Raw genomic sequence first — 14,711 nt, 5'->3', positions numbered from 1 at the left:
TATTTAAGTTAATTACTGTCAGCAAATGTTAAACAATTAACAATAAAAAATTTTTTTTTAAATATTTATTCCCACCCGCGCGCTCTTGCGCCAAAAAAAGTAAGCTCAATAACAAAATGGCGGGGACGGTGTTCTATCTAGTTTTGAATAAATAATCCTTGACCAATTGCGTGCGCCGTTTTAGTTTGTGCGTTTGTGAGGCGACCGGGTATCGTGTGTGCATCCCATCACACATATAGAACGAATTAGATACTATTTTCCATCGAATAGTCAACATACCTGAAAGTTTTATTTTAATTAAAAAAAAAAAAAAATAATTATTTACATTGAAAAAATCGTTTGAAAAAAGTTCAATAAAAAGTGAAAGTGAATTGTAAAATAAATTTTGAATTTTTTAGACACACTATCGTCAGGCATCCTGGGGTAGCTTGACTGTACAATAATTTTTCGGAAGAAGGTATAGACGGCGTGAGGTTGATAACCAATAATTAGTTATACAGTGGTGGATAAATAGAAGCATAAAGTAGCCCTGAAATAATCTACTGGACAACCGAGTCGTGGTTGGTGATCTTGGTCGTCGTCGTCGTCGTTGTCGGTTGCTGCTGGCTGGTGCCGCCGCAGTCCCTTGGTCCCTCTTCTCTCATGTCGGCGGCGCTGTAGTCCGAAATTAAAATGGCGGTGTTCCGTTGAGCGAGGTCGGAGGCAAGCACTCAGACGCTCGTAGAACACACGACTGTTAACTACGCGTGGACATTATTAAATACCACGAGTTATATCTTTTAAAAACGAATGCTCGCGGCAAACACGTGAATTTTAAACAGTAAGTTTATACATAGTTTTTTTGGTTACTGTTTATTTAATAATAAAAAATATTAAGTTTAACAATAAATAATAAACGCGTGTGTTTAATAACAAAGAGGAGAGTAGTTACAGGCGGCGAGTTTTATAGTTGTAGTTGTAGTAGTACTAGTAGTAGTAGAAGCAGAGTAACCCAAAGGAGTAAAGCCAAGTGATTTTGGTTGTGCGCGGGTCGCAAGACTACTGTGTTGTTGATAATAATAATAATAACAAATAAACATTATTGTTTATTTATTTAATTCATTATTTATTTATTTATTTACTTTGTCACTCAGTTTGATAAATATTTTTAAAAATTTTAATTAAATATTTGATATATTTTATAAAATATAATTAACTAGTGTGGAAAAGTGCTCGGACGACAGTACAACGTCGACGGGTAGTGGGCAATTAGTATTTATAATAAATGGAGTACAGTATTTAGTGTTGTAAGATATACATAATACATAATACGCTGGCGGTTGATATCATACGGCTGCACTCTCGATGTGCCTCAAACAAACACGATGGAGTGTGACACAGTCAAGTGTTGACTCTTATTAAACGTTTATTTCTTCTTTTCTCTCCTCTTTTTTATTCTACTGGATAACCTGCGTTCCTTTTCTCGCTAAACTGTATACATAGTAGTATAAATACGGAGTAGTATTTGTATCTGTAACTGTTTTTGTTTTTTTTTTTTTGCAGCCTCGTGTTATTATTTTTTTTATTTTTTAAACCTGAAGAGAGTCGGAGAAGTGGCCGGTACCTCTGACTGTGAGTGCCGCGGTCGTGAGGTGATACGTGTCACCGGGAAGAAGACGCGTGAAAACTTTAAACAAATACTGGTTGTTGAAGTTGCTGCTGCTGTTGCTGTTACTACTACTGTTGGTGCTGATGCCGTTGTTGAAGAGTGTAAAAAGTGCGGTAATTATAATAACAGTAGTTTAAAAAAAAAGATAAAAAGACGACGACGAAGACGAGAAAGAAGAAGAAGAAGAAGAAGTACAAGGGCTGATACCCCATGCCAATGCCGGCGGAATACCACGAGAGCCACGGGAACCACGAGAGCGCAAATTTCGGGCTCGCGGCTAACGCCGCACAGGACGCCAGCAACATGACGGCCAACATGTATCGGGTGGGAGGTAACGTTCACCACTCAATTATTATTTATTTTAATTAATTATTTTACTTTTGTTTTTTTTTTTAATATTTATTGTAGCTGTTTTTTATAATTGCGAATAAAGTACTGAAGAGTTAAGTAGAATGAAACCGAGAAGCTGCAACGGATTGTTGTATTGTCCTCGTGGACGGACCGGCGAATTATAAACTCGTATACAGATCGGGAAACATATTACCAATGGACAGTCGTCTGTATGACTGGAGTATCCACTCGGCAACTTTAATTAGCCACTAAGAAATTAATGTTTGCAAATGGCATCACGATGGCGTCCCCTGTCCCCATTTTTCCCCCCTGACTGTTCCCCAGCTCTTACCTCTCCTCATCTGGATCTTCCCCCTCGCCCCTCCCCCCTTCTTGGCGTCCCGTACGTCTGCTCACACTCTTATTCACTCACTCACTCACCCACTCACTCACTTGCTCACTTACTCATACACACTCGCTCACTAACTTGTACAGCTATCTCCATCTCTTTCTCTCTTTAAAAGTTCCCCCCGTCGACTCCCTCGACTGTTCGTTTTTCCCAGGTCACCTCGCTCCCCCGTCTCCCCCGTGGTAGTATCGGGCCAACACACAACTTCCCGCGTTCCTCTCTTACCCCGGCAGGTCATACTAATTCTTCGAGCGATATCCATACCCATGGATTCCACCGATCGGCGACACCACACTACAGTACGCTACTATCTTTTACCACTTTCTCATTTTTACATCCAACACACGTATAACCATAATACACATCCATACAATACATCCACACATTTATAATAATCAAATCTCACTTTACCAAATATGTAATTCCAAGATATACAGAAACTAAATCTTTTAACAATTCACTGCTGTACTTTATGGTCATTAAATTCTCTGGGGTTTTATCTCGAACCCGTGAGGTCACTACCAATTCCGTTACAATCAACCTTAGACCTCGAGATGACTCGATATCAAACTGTCTAACATCCGAGTCTTTATATTTTTTTTATTCCGAATTACTACTTGCTGTCTTAAGACTAGTATCGACAAAAAAAAATAATGATAATAATAAATCGTATTGAAACTATAATAATAATTACAAGTGTGTTGTAAACTCTTATCGCGGCTCCTCATAAAGTTGGACACAGTCGTAATTGTAATTACATCGCTAACTCTGTTATCATTTACCTGACGATTGGCTTTGCCTTTTTTCTTAAGCTTTATTAATTACATACTAGATAGTACTTGAGATTAACGGCTAGTAAAAATTTTGATTTATTTTAAAATATTCTCTCCGAGTATGTACATAGAGGCATATTACATATTATATATTTGTATAATGTAAAAATAAAAATAAATATATAAAATGAGGTGAAGATTATGTACATATAAGTATGACTATTGGACGTACATAGCATTGCACATCCTTGTATTTGCTCGGGGACATGCTCACAAAATGAACTAGCGAGAGCTTCTATTCAAGGATAAAATATCTATGCCCATAAAACCATCTTCTCTCCCCTTGTAGACCTGTTTCCCCTTAATGTTATTTCTCTTATTCTTCGTCTCACTTTCATTCCCGCATTCTCGCCCTTGTCTCCTTACTTACTCTCTATACTATATTCCGTACTTTTGTCATTTCGGTGATACCTGAGTCTCCGAAAAAATATTATCTATAGTCGATGCTGAGAGCATTAGTTTTTTTTAAATATTTAATTAACTTTTAATTACAAGCTTAAATTAATTATATCCTCTTCTTTTTGTTTCAGACTATGTGTACTTTGAAACGTCATCGACGTCTCCTTATCAAATACGGAGGATAGAAGAATTGAACAAGGTGAGAAAAAGCTTAATAACATTTTTATTTATTTATTTTTTTTTTATTATTACTCATTGAATAAAGTAAATATTTAAGTAAAAAGATTAAATTATTGACGTTGTAGTGGAACGTAGTAAAATTATTGATAATTGATAGTAATAGTAATAACAATAATAATACTACTTTCACTATTACAAGATAATTAATATATCTATGAACAATTAATAAGAAAATATTTTTTACTAATTTTAGACGGCCAGCGGTAATGTGGAAGCAAAAGTGATGTGCTTCTTCAGGCGGAGGGATTTACCTTCGACCTTGATTATGCTTGCAGACAAGCACCAGTGTGAGTAAACATTTATCTAACACTATGTTGTTGTACTCTCAACGTGTCACCTACATATTGTTCTTGGCGTTATCATAGTAAGCCCAAAATTATTCGTCAAGATGTCAATATTGTAAAATAGGAATTTGAGTTCAAGTTCCTACTCTATACCAGTATTATTATTATTATTATTATTATTATTATTATTATTATTATTATTATTATTATTATTATTGTAGATACTATACATACGCATACGTGTACGTACGGATAGTACGTGTATCATTAATCAAATACCGGTCTTTTATATCCGGTCTAACAATCAACAGTGTCACAACGACAGAATTTTGGTTTCAATAGACTAGAAATTTGTTGTTAAGATTTTTACTACTCGACCGTTAGATTAATTTATATATTATCTTTTGTCATATGAATTGATAATTTTTTTTTTTTTTGATTACCTATTTCAAGTTCTCAAAATGGCGCCGACAAATTCTCACACAATCGAAAGATACGCGTGCATACAAATCTATCTATTCTGCCAGTCTTGCGCACAAAAATACCTAAATATATTTACCCCGGAAATTGAGCTCGCCTCTGAATTCAACTGTGGCGTCTCGTGTCTCGCATATAAAAACCAAAAAAAAAAATAAATAAATAAAAATAACAAACCAGTCACACTATTTTATTCTTTGTTATTTTACTTTTTACAATGTTAGTTTTTATTTTATTATATTATTTGTTTACTGTACTACGTATACAAATATATTTTTTAATGTTTATTTTTGTACCAAAACTGGGATGTATGTTCTGACTGGCTGTACTAACGACAGCGAGTGAAAAAAGTTAACCCGAGTGGAGTCTTAGCTTCTTCATCACTGGTGTGGTAGAGGCAACTGCCGAAGAGTAACAGTCACGAGGGGGAGGGATGGGGGAGACAAAAAATAGAGGAAAGTAATATATGAAACAAAACGTATAGTAATACAAAAAAAAAAAAAAAAAAAAAAAAAGTCAAAGAAAAAAAAAGGTATCACTCAGTTACGCGACCGGTGTGTGCTTACACAGCGTGTAACCACCACCGGGACTTGGCGATACTCTTCACGCGTAAGCGCGTGTATATACACCGTGGGCGTCTTTAGCTCAAGTTTAAATTCTCCATTGAATAAATAACCAACTAAAAGTACTAGATATAAATAAATAAAATAAATGTAACACACTCGTCTACAATAAGGAATATATAACAAGAATAAAAAAAATAAAAGTAAAAAAAAAAACTAGACTAAAAGAAAAACAAATAAAAGAAACTATGCGCACACACAGAGCAGAATAGTAAAAACTAAAAAATAGTGAAATAAAAAAGATGAAAATAAATAAATAAATATAAAGTTGAGAAGGAGAAATGAGTCTGCAATATAAAAGCACTCTCTTTCCTCTTTCTCTCTAGCTGCAACGGGAAAGATAATGAGACGCGAGGATTCGGGGGTGGGATCGTATAATAAGTAAAGTTAGGGGGGTGGGATGTGGGTGGAAAGCGGAAAGGGGGTTGTATCGATCTGCTTGGGGTGGCCAAGAGGGTGGTACACTCTCTCACCCAACACCCAACTCCCAGTCTCCCTTTTCAGTCCACCTTCTCGCCCTCTTCACCCACCGCCACCCACCGAGTTTCCAACCTTCCACCCTTTCTCCTGCTCCTCTCTACCACCTCTGGCTTTCTCTCTCTCTCTCTCCAGCAGAGCGAGCTGGCTCTCTTCTGGCCCCTCGTCCTTCTCCAGCCTCTACCTCCGATGGCTCTGGTTCTACCACCACCACGACTACCTTCACCATCAGCAGCCCACCACCTCCAGCTCTTGCTCCTGCTCTTGCTCCTCTTCCTCTTATTCCTCCCCAACTAAATGAATGACTGACGCAGGGGCTGCACGCGTGTGTGTCCCACGTACACGTACTTGTGAAGCTAGAGCTGGAGCAGGAACGCGCGAGAGACCGTACACCAAGACACAAACGCGGCTGAACCGTTTCATGTGTACGCTCCCGATCCCGATACCGCCGGCCAGAACGACTACTCGCACGGCTACGTATGTGTGTTTGTATTTGTATATACTGTACTAGATATACATATACATATATATATGTCCGGGTAGGTACCGAAGGGTGGTTTAGAGGGTGACCACCCAACGGGAGGGAGTTCCAAGGGGTCCCCGTACTAGCCATCTTCATTTTAAGCATTTGCTTTGCCTCATCCTCGTTCTCTTTCTCTATCACCATCACCTCATCTCCTCTTCCTCTTCCTCTTCCTCATCTGGCCTCTGACCATCCGATCTTCCTTTTCCTCCTCCTGCTGGTGCTCCACAATAACCCAACTGAGCTCTGTGCTGGCTGCCCGGTTTCGCTCGGCTCTCACGATATTTTCTCGCAATTGGAGTAAAGGTCTCTTTCGTCCCTTCGCCGTTTATATATTTTATACAGATATATATATATATATATATATATATATATATATATATATATATATATATATATATATATGCTTGATACTTTTCTATTAAATCAAACGAAACTCAGCTCTGCAAACCGGAATTATATATGTGTACGTATAAAGCCAAAGTCATGTAACAAATTAGTTTCGCACTCTTTAGGAGCCCGTGATCAATTTTACCGTAGCGCAAAGGATACTTCATGTTGATTGGAATGCCAGGGAAAACAAGTTTAAGAGAGCACGCCTGTAGAGTGTGTAGCACGTAAGAGCAACAGTGAATGAGAAAAAGAGACAGCGTATATATATATATATATATATATATATATATATATATATATATATATATATATATATATATATATATATAAATCTACGGATGTGTATGAGTATATTTATATACGTGGGGTGCAGAGAAGTAATAGGTGGTAGAAGAAAAGGGTGGTGTAGAGAGAGGCTCTATTGTTTTGGAGAATCGACCGGCGTCTCGATGTCCAAAGCCGTTGGCGACGTTATTTTCCTCTGCTCTCGCAATCGGACGCCATTTCGGACTATTTTCGGAGTCCCACCGAATTATACGATTTATTTTATTATTACCATTATCGTATAAATAAATCTATCTATCTATACGTATACATATTGCTTTTCTCTAATATTGTCTTTCGAGATATTTTCAGAATTAATCCCCGGTTAACTTATTATTATTATTAGAATTTATAATTGTTAAATTTTTAAATAATTAATACCTCCCACGTCTGGTTTTGGTATGTCATTCACCTTATAAGTAATTATAGTTCTATTATCTTATCCCAAAATAAAGTAATTTAATTATTTATTTATGAAATCATCGCGCGATCTGTTATTTATTTTATTTTATTTGCTATGAATTATTTATTACATTTTTTTTTAATCGCGCTTTTGAATTATTATCAAATGAAACGTGTCCTTCTTTATTATTTATTGTAATTAAAATTAGAATTTTATTATTAATTACTGAAATGAAAAAAAAAAAAAATATACATGCCGTAGAGAATTTTTTCAGTCTATTATTCTGTAATTAAAAAAAGAAAAAAAAAATTACAGTGGCGAGCGTGGAGCAGCAGAGGTCTGAATCCCCTGCGAGCACGCAGAGTCAAAAACTTGAGAATCCAGATCTAACTAAGGAAATGACTAGTAAAGATAGTGGAATCGGACATAAAGTGATGAACAAAGGTCCTGGTAAAGGTGGATGGCTTAAAGCGCCACTTTCAGAGGCACATGAGCCTCATGGTGAGTGATCCTGATCGTCAATTGATCAGAACTTGCGATGATGCTCTTGTACTTGTTGATATGTAGGAATTATTATTTTTTGTCGCTTCGTTTTATTTTATTTATATGTATATATACACATATATATATATATATATATATATATATATATATATATATATACACATCATATTATATTTATTATTATATATCACTGACCACTGATTCGTCGATAAATTTATTTGTTTTCATTTAGCCGCTGGTTTATCTGTTATTTCGATGCAATTATTTATAGCCTTCATTTATATTTATATATTGTGATATTAATAGAGACACCAATGATGATAGAAGGCTACTGAATACAGCAGTAAGATTTTTAAAGATCTTTGTAATCTTGGTGACTATCATTAGTTTTGATTTACTTTCACTGTAAGGCCAAAGAAACAATAATATTGCGGTTTTTAGCTCGAACGTCTGTCTTAAAGATCACGGCCAGAAGACTTGCCTAAAGACCGTACATTTTTTCTGCTCCATTTCATTCAAAAACTACAGTATGCTGGGTTTAGACTTGCACTGGATCATTTTTTATTTAATTTGATTCAATTCATTTATTTATGCTCTGACATTGTAGTTTTTTTTTTTTTTCCACAATTCATCCAATCATTCATCATTCAATCATTTTTTTTTTTTTTTTAATCTAACTGCGCTAGAAGATGATTCTTTAGTAATCTGAGGTGTCTTTTATTAAATATACATTTGCTTTTTCCACCCACGAATTGCTGGTACTATTTTAGTAGTTAATTAAAAATTATTTTCGCTCGTATACTCTGGTAACGTTCGTTACTTTATTATTTATTTTTTAATAATGCATTTCGTTAATTAGTTTCGTTAAAAACCTTAAAATAAAAAAAATATATATTCGTCTCACTGTGGCGCATGTAATTATACAGCAATGATGATTTAAATTAGCTACTGTTGTATATTATTTTTATTAGCGTACTATGTTTAGAAATTAATGACAATTATATTGTACAATTAGACAATTATTAAAATATTTATTTATTTATTTATTATAGAAGTAGTGTAATATATTTCGACACTACTGTAATCAAAAATCGATATCACGCATGTCTGTAGTGCACGTACTGTATTAATTAGAATAAAATGTAAAAAAAAGTATCGTATAAAGATAATTGAAAATAAGTAAATCTGTAGATACGTATGCGTTAATACATAAAAATAATATATATATATATATATTGTTTATTGTTAAATACAGGGGTGGAGGAAGGCGTTGCCAGTGCAGGCGGCGTTGCCGAATTAAGTACAAAGCAACGTCACCAAATGAAACACCGGGAGCTGTTTCTATCGCGGCAAGTCGAAACGATGCCCGCCACCCACATCAGAGGGAAGTGCTGCGTGACACTACTCAACGAGACTGAGTCCCTGCTGAGCTATCTCAACAAAGAGGATTCATTCTTCTACTGTTTAGTATTTGACCCAGCTCAGCGTACCTTACTCGCCGATAAAGGTGCTTATTCATTATTTTTACACCTACTTCCCCTCTACACTTTACTTGATACAAAAAAAAAAAAAAAAAAAAAAAAAAACAATGTCATTACGATTGATGGGATGTAAGAGGGTGCCAATTGATTAATTGATGGTTTTTTTTTAGGTGAAATAAGAGTCGGGAGTAGATATCAGGCTGATTCAATCGTACCGACTGTTTTAACGTCTGCTGAAAAAGAAGCCGATCCACGTAGACTGCAAGATTTAGAGACGCTTGTGTGGACGCCTCGACACTCATTGACGGATCGTCAAATCGACCAATTTCTTGTGGTCAGTAGATCTGTGGGAACCTTTGCCCGAGCACTTGATTGCTCTTCCTCTGTAAAACAACCGTCGTTACACATGTCTGCGGCTGCTGCCTCTCGAGACATTACCCTTGTAAGTATAATAAATTTTTATGATTATTATTATTATCATTATTAAAATGACTTGACATGAAATACATAATTGCGTTTGTTAAACAGTTCCACGCGATGGACACACTACATCGACACAACTACGATATCGCAAAAGCAATGTCGTCATTAGTGCCCAGCACAGGGCCCGTCTTGTGTAGAGACGAAATGGAAGAATGGAGCGCATCTGAAGCAAATTTATTTGAGGAAGCGCTTGACAAATATGGAAAAGACTTTTCGGATATACGCCAAGATTTTCTACCCTGGAAAACACTTAAAAATGTTATTGAATATTATTACATGTGGAAAACGACAGATCGCTATGTCCAGCAAAAAAGAGTCAAAGCTGTTGAGGCTGAAAGTAAACTTAAACAAGTTTATATACCAAACTACAATAAAACACCGGCCAGCACGCCTACGGGGACGACTATTTTACCTTTGGGTAATAGCAATAATAGTAATGGAAAAGGTGTTAGTGTGCTCAATGGAAGTAGTAATGGTAACATCACCGGTGATAACAGTGGGATTTTGATGATGGGAGTCGGCGGTAAACCTTGTGAAAGCTGTCAAAGCACTCAAAGTTCACAGTGGTATGCCTGGGGACCATCGCACATGCAGTGCCGATTATGTCAATCCTGTTGGTCATATTGGAAAAAATACGGAGGATTAAAGGTACATCATTATTCATTTTTTTGTTTATCATTTTAACATCGTAAGATGAACATTTCAAGAGTCTAATATATATAAATTTTTATTATTTATTCAGGTTCCATCACGTATCGATGACTCTGATTCGGACAGAAAACGGAGTAACGCCGGCTCGGACGAAGAAAGTAAAGGGATGAGTGGCGCTCACCGACCTCACCGATGTAGTATCCCATCCTGTGGCAAAGAATTTAAACTTAAAGCCCACCTAAGCCGTCATTATGCCAGTGCTCACGGAGTAGACTTACGTGGTAGCGGTGCCATAGGTATTTTTTTTATTTACTAAAAAAAATTACATATTTCAGTATATTATTACAGACTGCAAATAAAAACTTAAAAATAGCCATGCAAGTTTTTCTATAATATTGTAGGTGTTTTTGGCCCTTAGTCTCCTTGATTCGAACAGCTGATGCCAATAACGCTTATCAATAAAAAAAAGCTTACATTTTAAATTGTTAATGTAATAATTGTTAGTGGTTTTTATCAAACCTAGTTAGATTAGGTTTTTATCGAACCTGCTAGTTAGATAAAAATCTTACTAGCCAACTGAAAAAAAAAAAAAAAAAAAAATTAAATAAATCGGTACTCTTAGGTATAGGCGGTGGTAGCGGATCACCACGACCTGTCATGAAGACACGCTCGGCGTTTTACCTGCGTACATCGGCATTAGCGCGTGCAGCCCGAAGACTTTGCGCCGCGCAATTGCGCACCCGTCACGCTGCGCGTGCTCCACATCAACCAGTAAATGCGGCGCCGTTGCGACACCTCTGTGCATCACCGCAACTTGCCACAAAAAGTGCCGCTGAATTGAAACTGTTGGCACGCGCTGTGAGACCACGGCCACGTCCGCGTGTCACTGACATTGCCACGAGACTGGGAGATCATCCTGTACCCCGACAACCCGGCGATTGGGATTGGCTTATTCTCACCTCACCCGCACAGCGTAAACAACCTGACCGTGTTTCGTTTCCAAGACCACCTAAAGCACCTGGTGGGTACTAGTTAATTATTCCTTATATGTTTTGCTTAACTGCAAAAGATAGATAGATAAAACATCTGCGCTATTGATGGAGGATTTTGATAATCGTCTGCTTATTGCCCAGTTTATATCACTTAGCTTTTTAACTTGACGAAATTCATTGAACTTGACTCGAAAATATTTAAATAATTTAATATCTGTAGAAATTTATCATTTTCTCTATTAATGTAGTCAATTTGATGTTTTTAATGATTAAAATTAAATAATTAATGATTTTTTTAATTTATTTTGTTCAGATGGTAGCCTTTTGTACGAAAGAGTACCAAATAAACCAGAAGTTGACAGACTACCGCCCACGCCACCTCAACCACAGCCACCAATCCAGCCACAACAGACTATTTTGAAACGTAGCAGGCCAGCATTTGAAGAAATAAATGGGTCAGATGGTAAGTATCGTCACAATTATGTCTATTAAAATCACAGTTACGTATTTCCATATTGAATGTGATCTCTGTTTGTTGGCTTCTACTCGGATGTCGATTGGGATGAAGGTAAAATCTTAGATGAAGTCTTTTTAAATTCCGAGTTTATTTATTTATTTTTTTTTTTCATTCATTATTATTGTAAATTATAAAATTACTTGCTAATGATGTGACTGATAAAAATTTTTTTTAATTGGTTTTATAGGTATTGCCCTGAATGCAGGGCTACCAGGTGCTCCACCACCGGCGAAACGAGCCCACCACTCGCAGCAGTTACACCCTAAACATGTACTGGAGCACACACCTCAAACGATCGTTCCCTTGGCACCGCCGCTCAATGGAAGAGCTATGCATCCACATACATTTCCTCACGGAGTCGCAATATCTAGGAGTAATGCACGTAAACAAGTTATGACATGGTCAGACGCACCCGATGATGTTTATTTCCGGGCAACAGATCTTACTAAGTAAGAAACTTACCTTTTTATTTGCAACTAATTATGATTTAAAAACTTTGAATAAATTCACGTTATTAAAACTATTCTTGGTTTTTTTTTTTTTTTTTTTTTTTGATAAATTACAGAAGACAGAGGAGATCCTTGTCTTCAGTGGAGCTACGAAGAGCTGCACGCAAACCATGGCGTAAATTGTCTGTTCCAGTTTATCCCCAAAGGGCGCCTACGACGCGCAATGACGATTCACGTATGGTCGTTATACTTGACTGAATAAAATAAAAAAAAACAAACAAGGGAAATATAATATATATAAATACTATATATATATATAAATATAAATATTATAAATATACTATAAACTTTTTTTTACAAGCGGGCTATCCACGTATCAGTCAATCGATGATAACTAGGATCAGGTCATAAGTTTTAAATTAAAGTTAAAATAAATGTAATTCTTGAGAAATAAATAGCCGGTGATTGTTGCCGATAAGAATCTCAAAGATAAAAATGATGAAAAAAAATAAAAATAAACTAATTTGAGAGTGATATTCGCGATAATCGTCGTGGGCTGTGGGATGGATCTACTTTTGTGTGAGTGTGTGTGTCGTGGTTCGACGGGGATTTTTTCAAGTGAATATTTTATAAATAAAAAAAAAACAAAAAACAAAAAACAAAACAAAACAAACAAACTATTGTGGTTGAGAGAGAATAATTAAAATGAAATCGTAATAACTGCGAGATAATGTAGAATTTTCAATTATAATTGAAAACAAAAAAAAAGCAATTGATAATGAATGAAGATTTAAAAATATAATAATAGTAATGAACTGTCGAAATGTCTCAAATATGATAATTTTGTCTATTGTAATTATAATTGTACGTTGCACTGGTATTGCATATTACGTTTTATCGTGTTAAGGTGAATTTAAAATAAAGCAAGAGATAATTGCGATATTAAGACGATTGAAATTAAATCAATTAATAATGTTAAAGTTACATATTATTAACAAATCGAGTCATTCACCATGAAAATCATGATTTTTTATCGGTATTAATTATTAATTAATAATTATTGTTGTTATTAATCATTATTATTATTATTAATATTATTATGAATTATTATTATAATTAATATTAGTTAAATGTACATATTTAAAAAAGCAGACAATTGAAATATAAGTAAACAGGAAAAATATGAAAAAATAGAAAAAAAAAATGAAAATGGAAAGGACAAAAAAATTTTTAATTTAGTAACAATTATGTACACAAATTAATGACACGGTAACAAAAAAATACACGCATAAATAATTATACTATAGCCGATTTTAAGTGAAACCGTGTCTTTGATGAGTACATAGCAGCACGATTTTTTTTCTTACTGATTCGATGGACTTATAATTGAAAAAATAATAAAACAAATAGCACTGGCGTGTACGCAATTTTGTGGCTCTTGCAGTCATATTTAATGTGTTACTCTAATTAATTAATGAATGAATGCGAGTAAATGATATGGATGTATGGTTTATTAAAATTACATGAGAGATAAAGTTAATTATAATTAAATAATTAGTATATAAGTAAATGAATAAATAGAATTAAAATTAAAGAAAAAAATTTGAATAAGTCAACAATTAAAGTGAACGAAATTCATCACTGTGCAGAAGGAACGATTGAGTGAAAGAAAGCGAGAGAAATATTGAGGAATGCTCATTTTGTGAATATTTTTATTAAATTTTCAATTTTGGTGACTTCCGTCGTAACCATAATAAATAAACATACGCATCGCTCTGAATGTATTTCATTCATCCCTCTTTGAATTTGTAGTTAATTCCCATCCAATTGTGTAAACTTTATTATAAATTATTATTATTTTTATTATTATTATTATTATTATTATTATTATTATTATTATTATTATATAAATAGCGATGAAGATGTAAATTTTAAGTAGTTTTAATTTTTTTTTGTGACCACCTTTATTTCCACCTATGCATGAATATTTTTTTATTTAATGTATTTTATCAAGAAAAAAAGTTTAATAATTACAGTTTGATAAAAATAATATTTTAATGACTTTTTTTTTTTTTTAATTGTAGTTATTTAAAAATCATTTTTTATCTTTTGAATTTTCAATAGTATTTACAAATATTTAAGACAAAAAAATTAATTTTAAAATTCTAGGATTAAAAAATGACACTGAAATAAACAGACATTTGTCAATTTTTATAATACTGAAGTTAGTAGTCAGCTATCAATTTTAAAAATTTTTTTAACAAACTAATT

General features: G+C 34.6%; 1 protein-coding gene across 4 annotated transcripts; it reads left to right on the top strand.

Annotated features, from left to right (window-relative positions):
• The first annotated feature begins 184 nt into the window (after positions 1 to 184).
• On the top strand, positions 185 to 14,375 carry Mta1-like (metastasis associated 1-like). Of its 4 annotated transcripts, XM_074249078.1 has the most exons (14): positions 185 to 820; positions 1,543 to 1,979; positions 3,751 to 3,818; positions 4,053 to 4,146; positions 7,679 to 7,864; positions 9,123 to 9,374; positions 9,519 to 9,790; positions 9,877 to 10,479; positions 10,574 to 10,778; positions 11,105 to 11,503; positions 11,788 to 11,935; positions 12,011 to 12,042; positions 12,179 to 12,440; positions 12,557 to 14,375. In XM_074249078.1, exons 2-14 carry the CDS (start codon positions 1,859 to 1,861, stop codon positions 12,696 to 12,698), a joined length of 2,784 nt encoding a protein of 927 aa, XP_074105179.1. In that variant the 5' UTR covers positions 185 to 820; positions 1,543 to 1,858; the 3' UTR covers positions 12,699 to 14,375. The 4 variants fall into 4 exon arrangements, with proteins under 4 accessions (XP_074105179.1, XP_074105178.1, XP_074105176.1 ...); XM_074249075.1 differs by lacking the exon at positions 12,011 to 12,042 and having other exon boundaries at positions 187 to 820; positions 11,788 to 11,937; XM_074249077.1 differs by lacking the exons at positions 11,105 to 11,503; positions 12,011 to 12,042 and having other exon boundaries at positions 11,788 to 11,937.
• Positions 14,376 to 14,711: the final 336 nt, after the last annotated feature.

This window comes from Cotesia typhae, unplaced genomic scaffold (genome assembly GCF_013202065.1).
Source record: "Cotesia typhae breed Kobodo isofemale line unplaced genomic scaffold, CoteBio_Ctyphae contig_5, whole genome shotgun sequence".
Classification (NCBI taxonomy): domain Eukaryota; kingdom Metazoa; phylum Arthropoda; class Insecta; order Hymenoptera; family Braconidae; genus Cotesia; species Cotesia typhae.
This window is presented reverse-complemented; position numbering and strand designations above follow the sequence as displayed.

What these genes read in the sequence shown, in the direction of transcription:
- Mta1-like (XM_074249078.1), top strand. Translation starts at nt 1,859, where the DNA reads ATGCCAATGCCGGCGGAATACCACGAGAGCCACGGGAACCACGAGAGC. An exon ending in GCTTGCAGACAAGCACCAGT is followed by an intron (nt 4,147 to 7,678) that starts GTGAGTAAACAT and finishes AAAAAATTACAG; the next exon opens with TGGCGAGCGTGGAGCAGCAG. An exon ending in AGAGGCACATGAGCCTCATG is followed by an intron (nt 7,865 to 9,122) that starts GTGAGTGATCCT and finishes TGTTAAATACAG; the next exon opens with GGGTGGAGGAAGGCGTTGCC.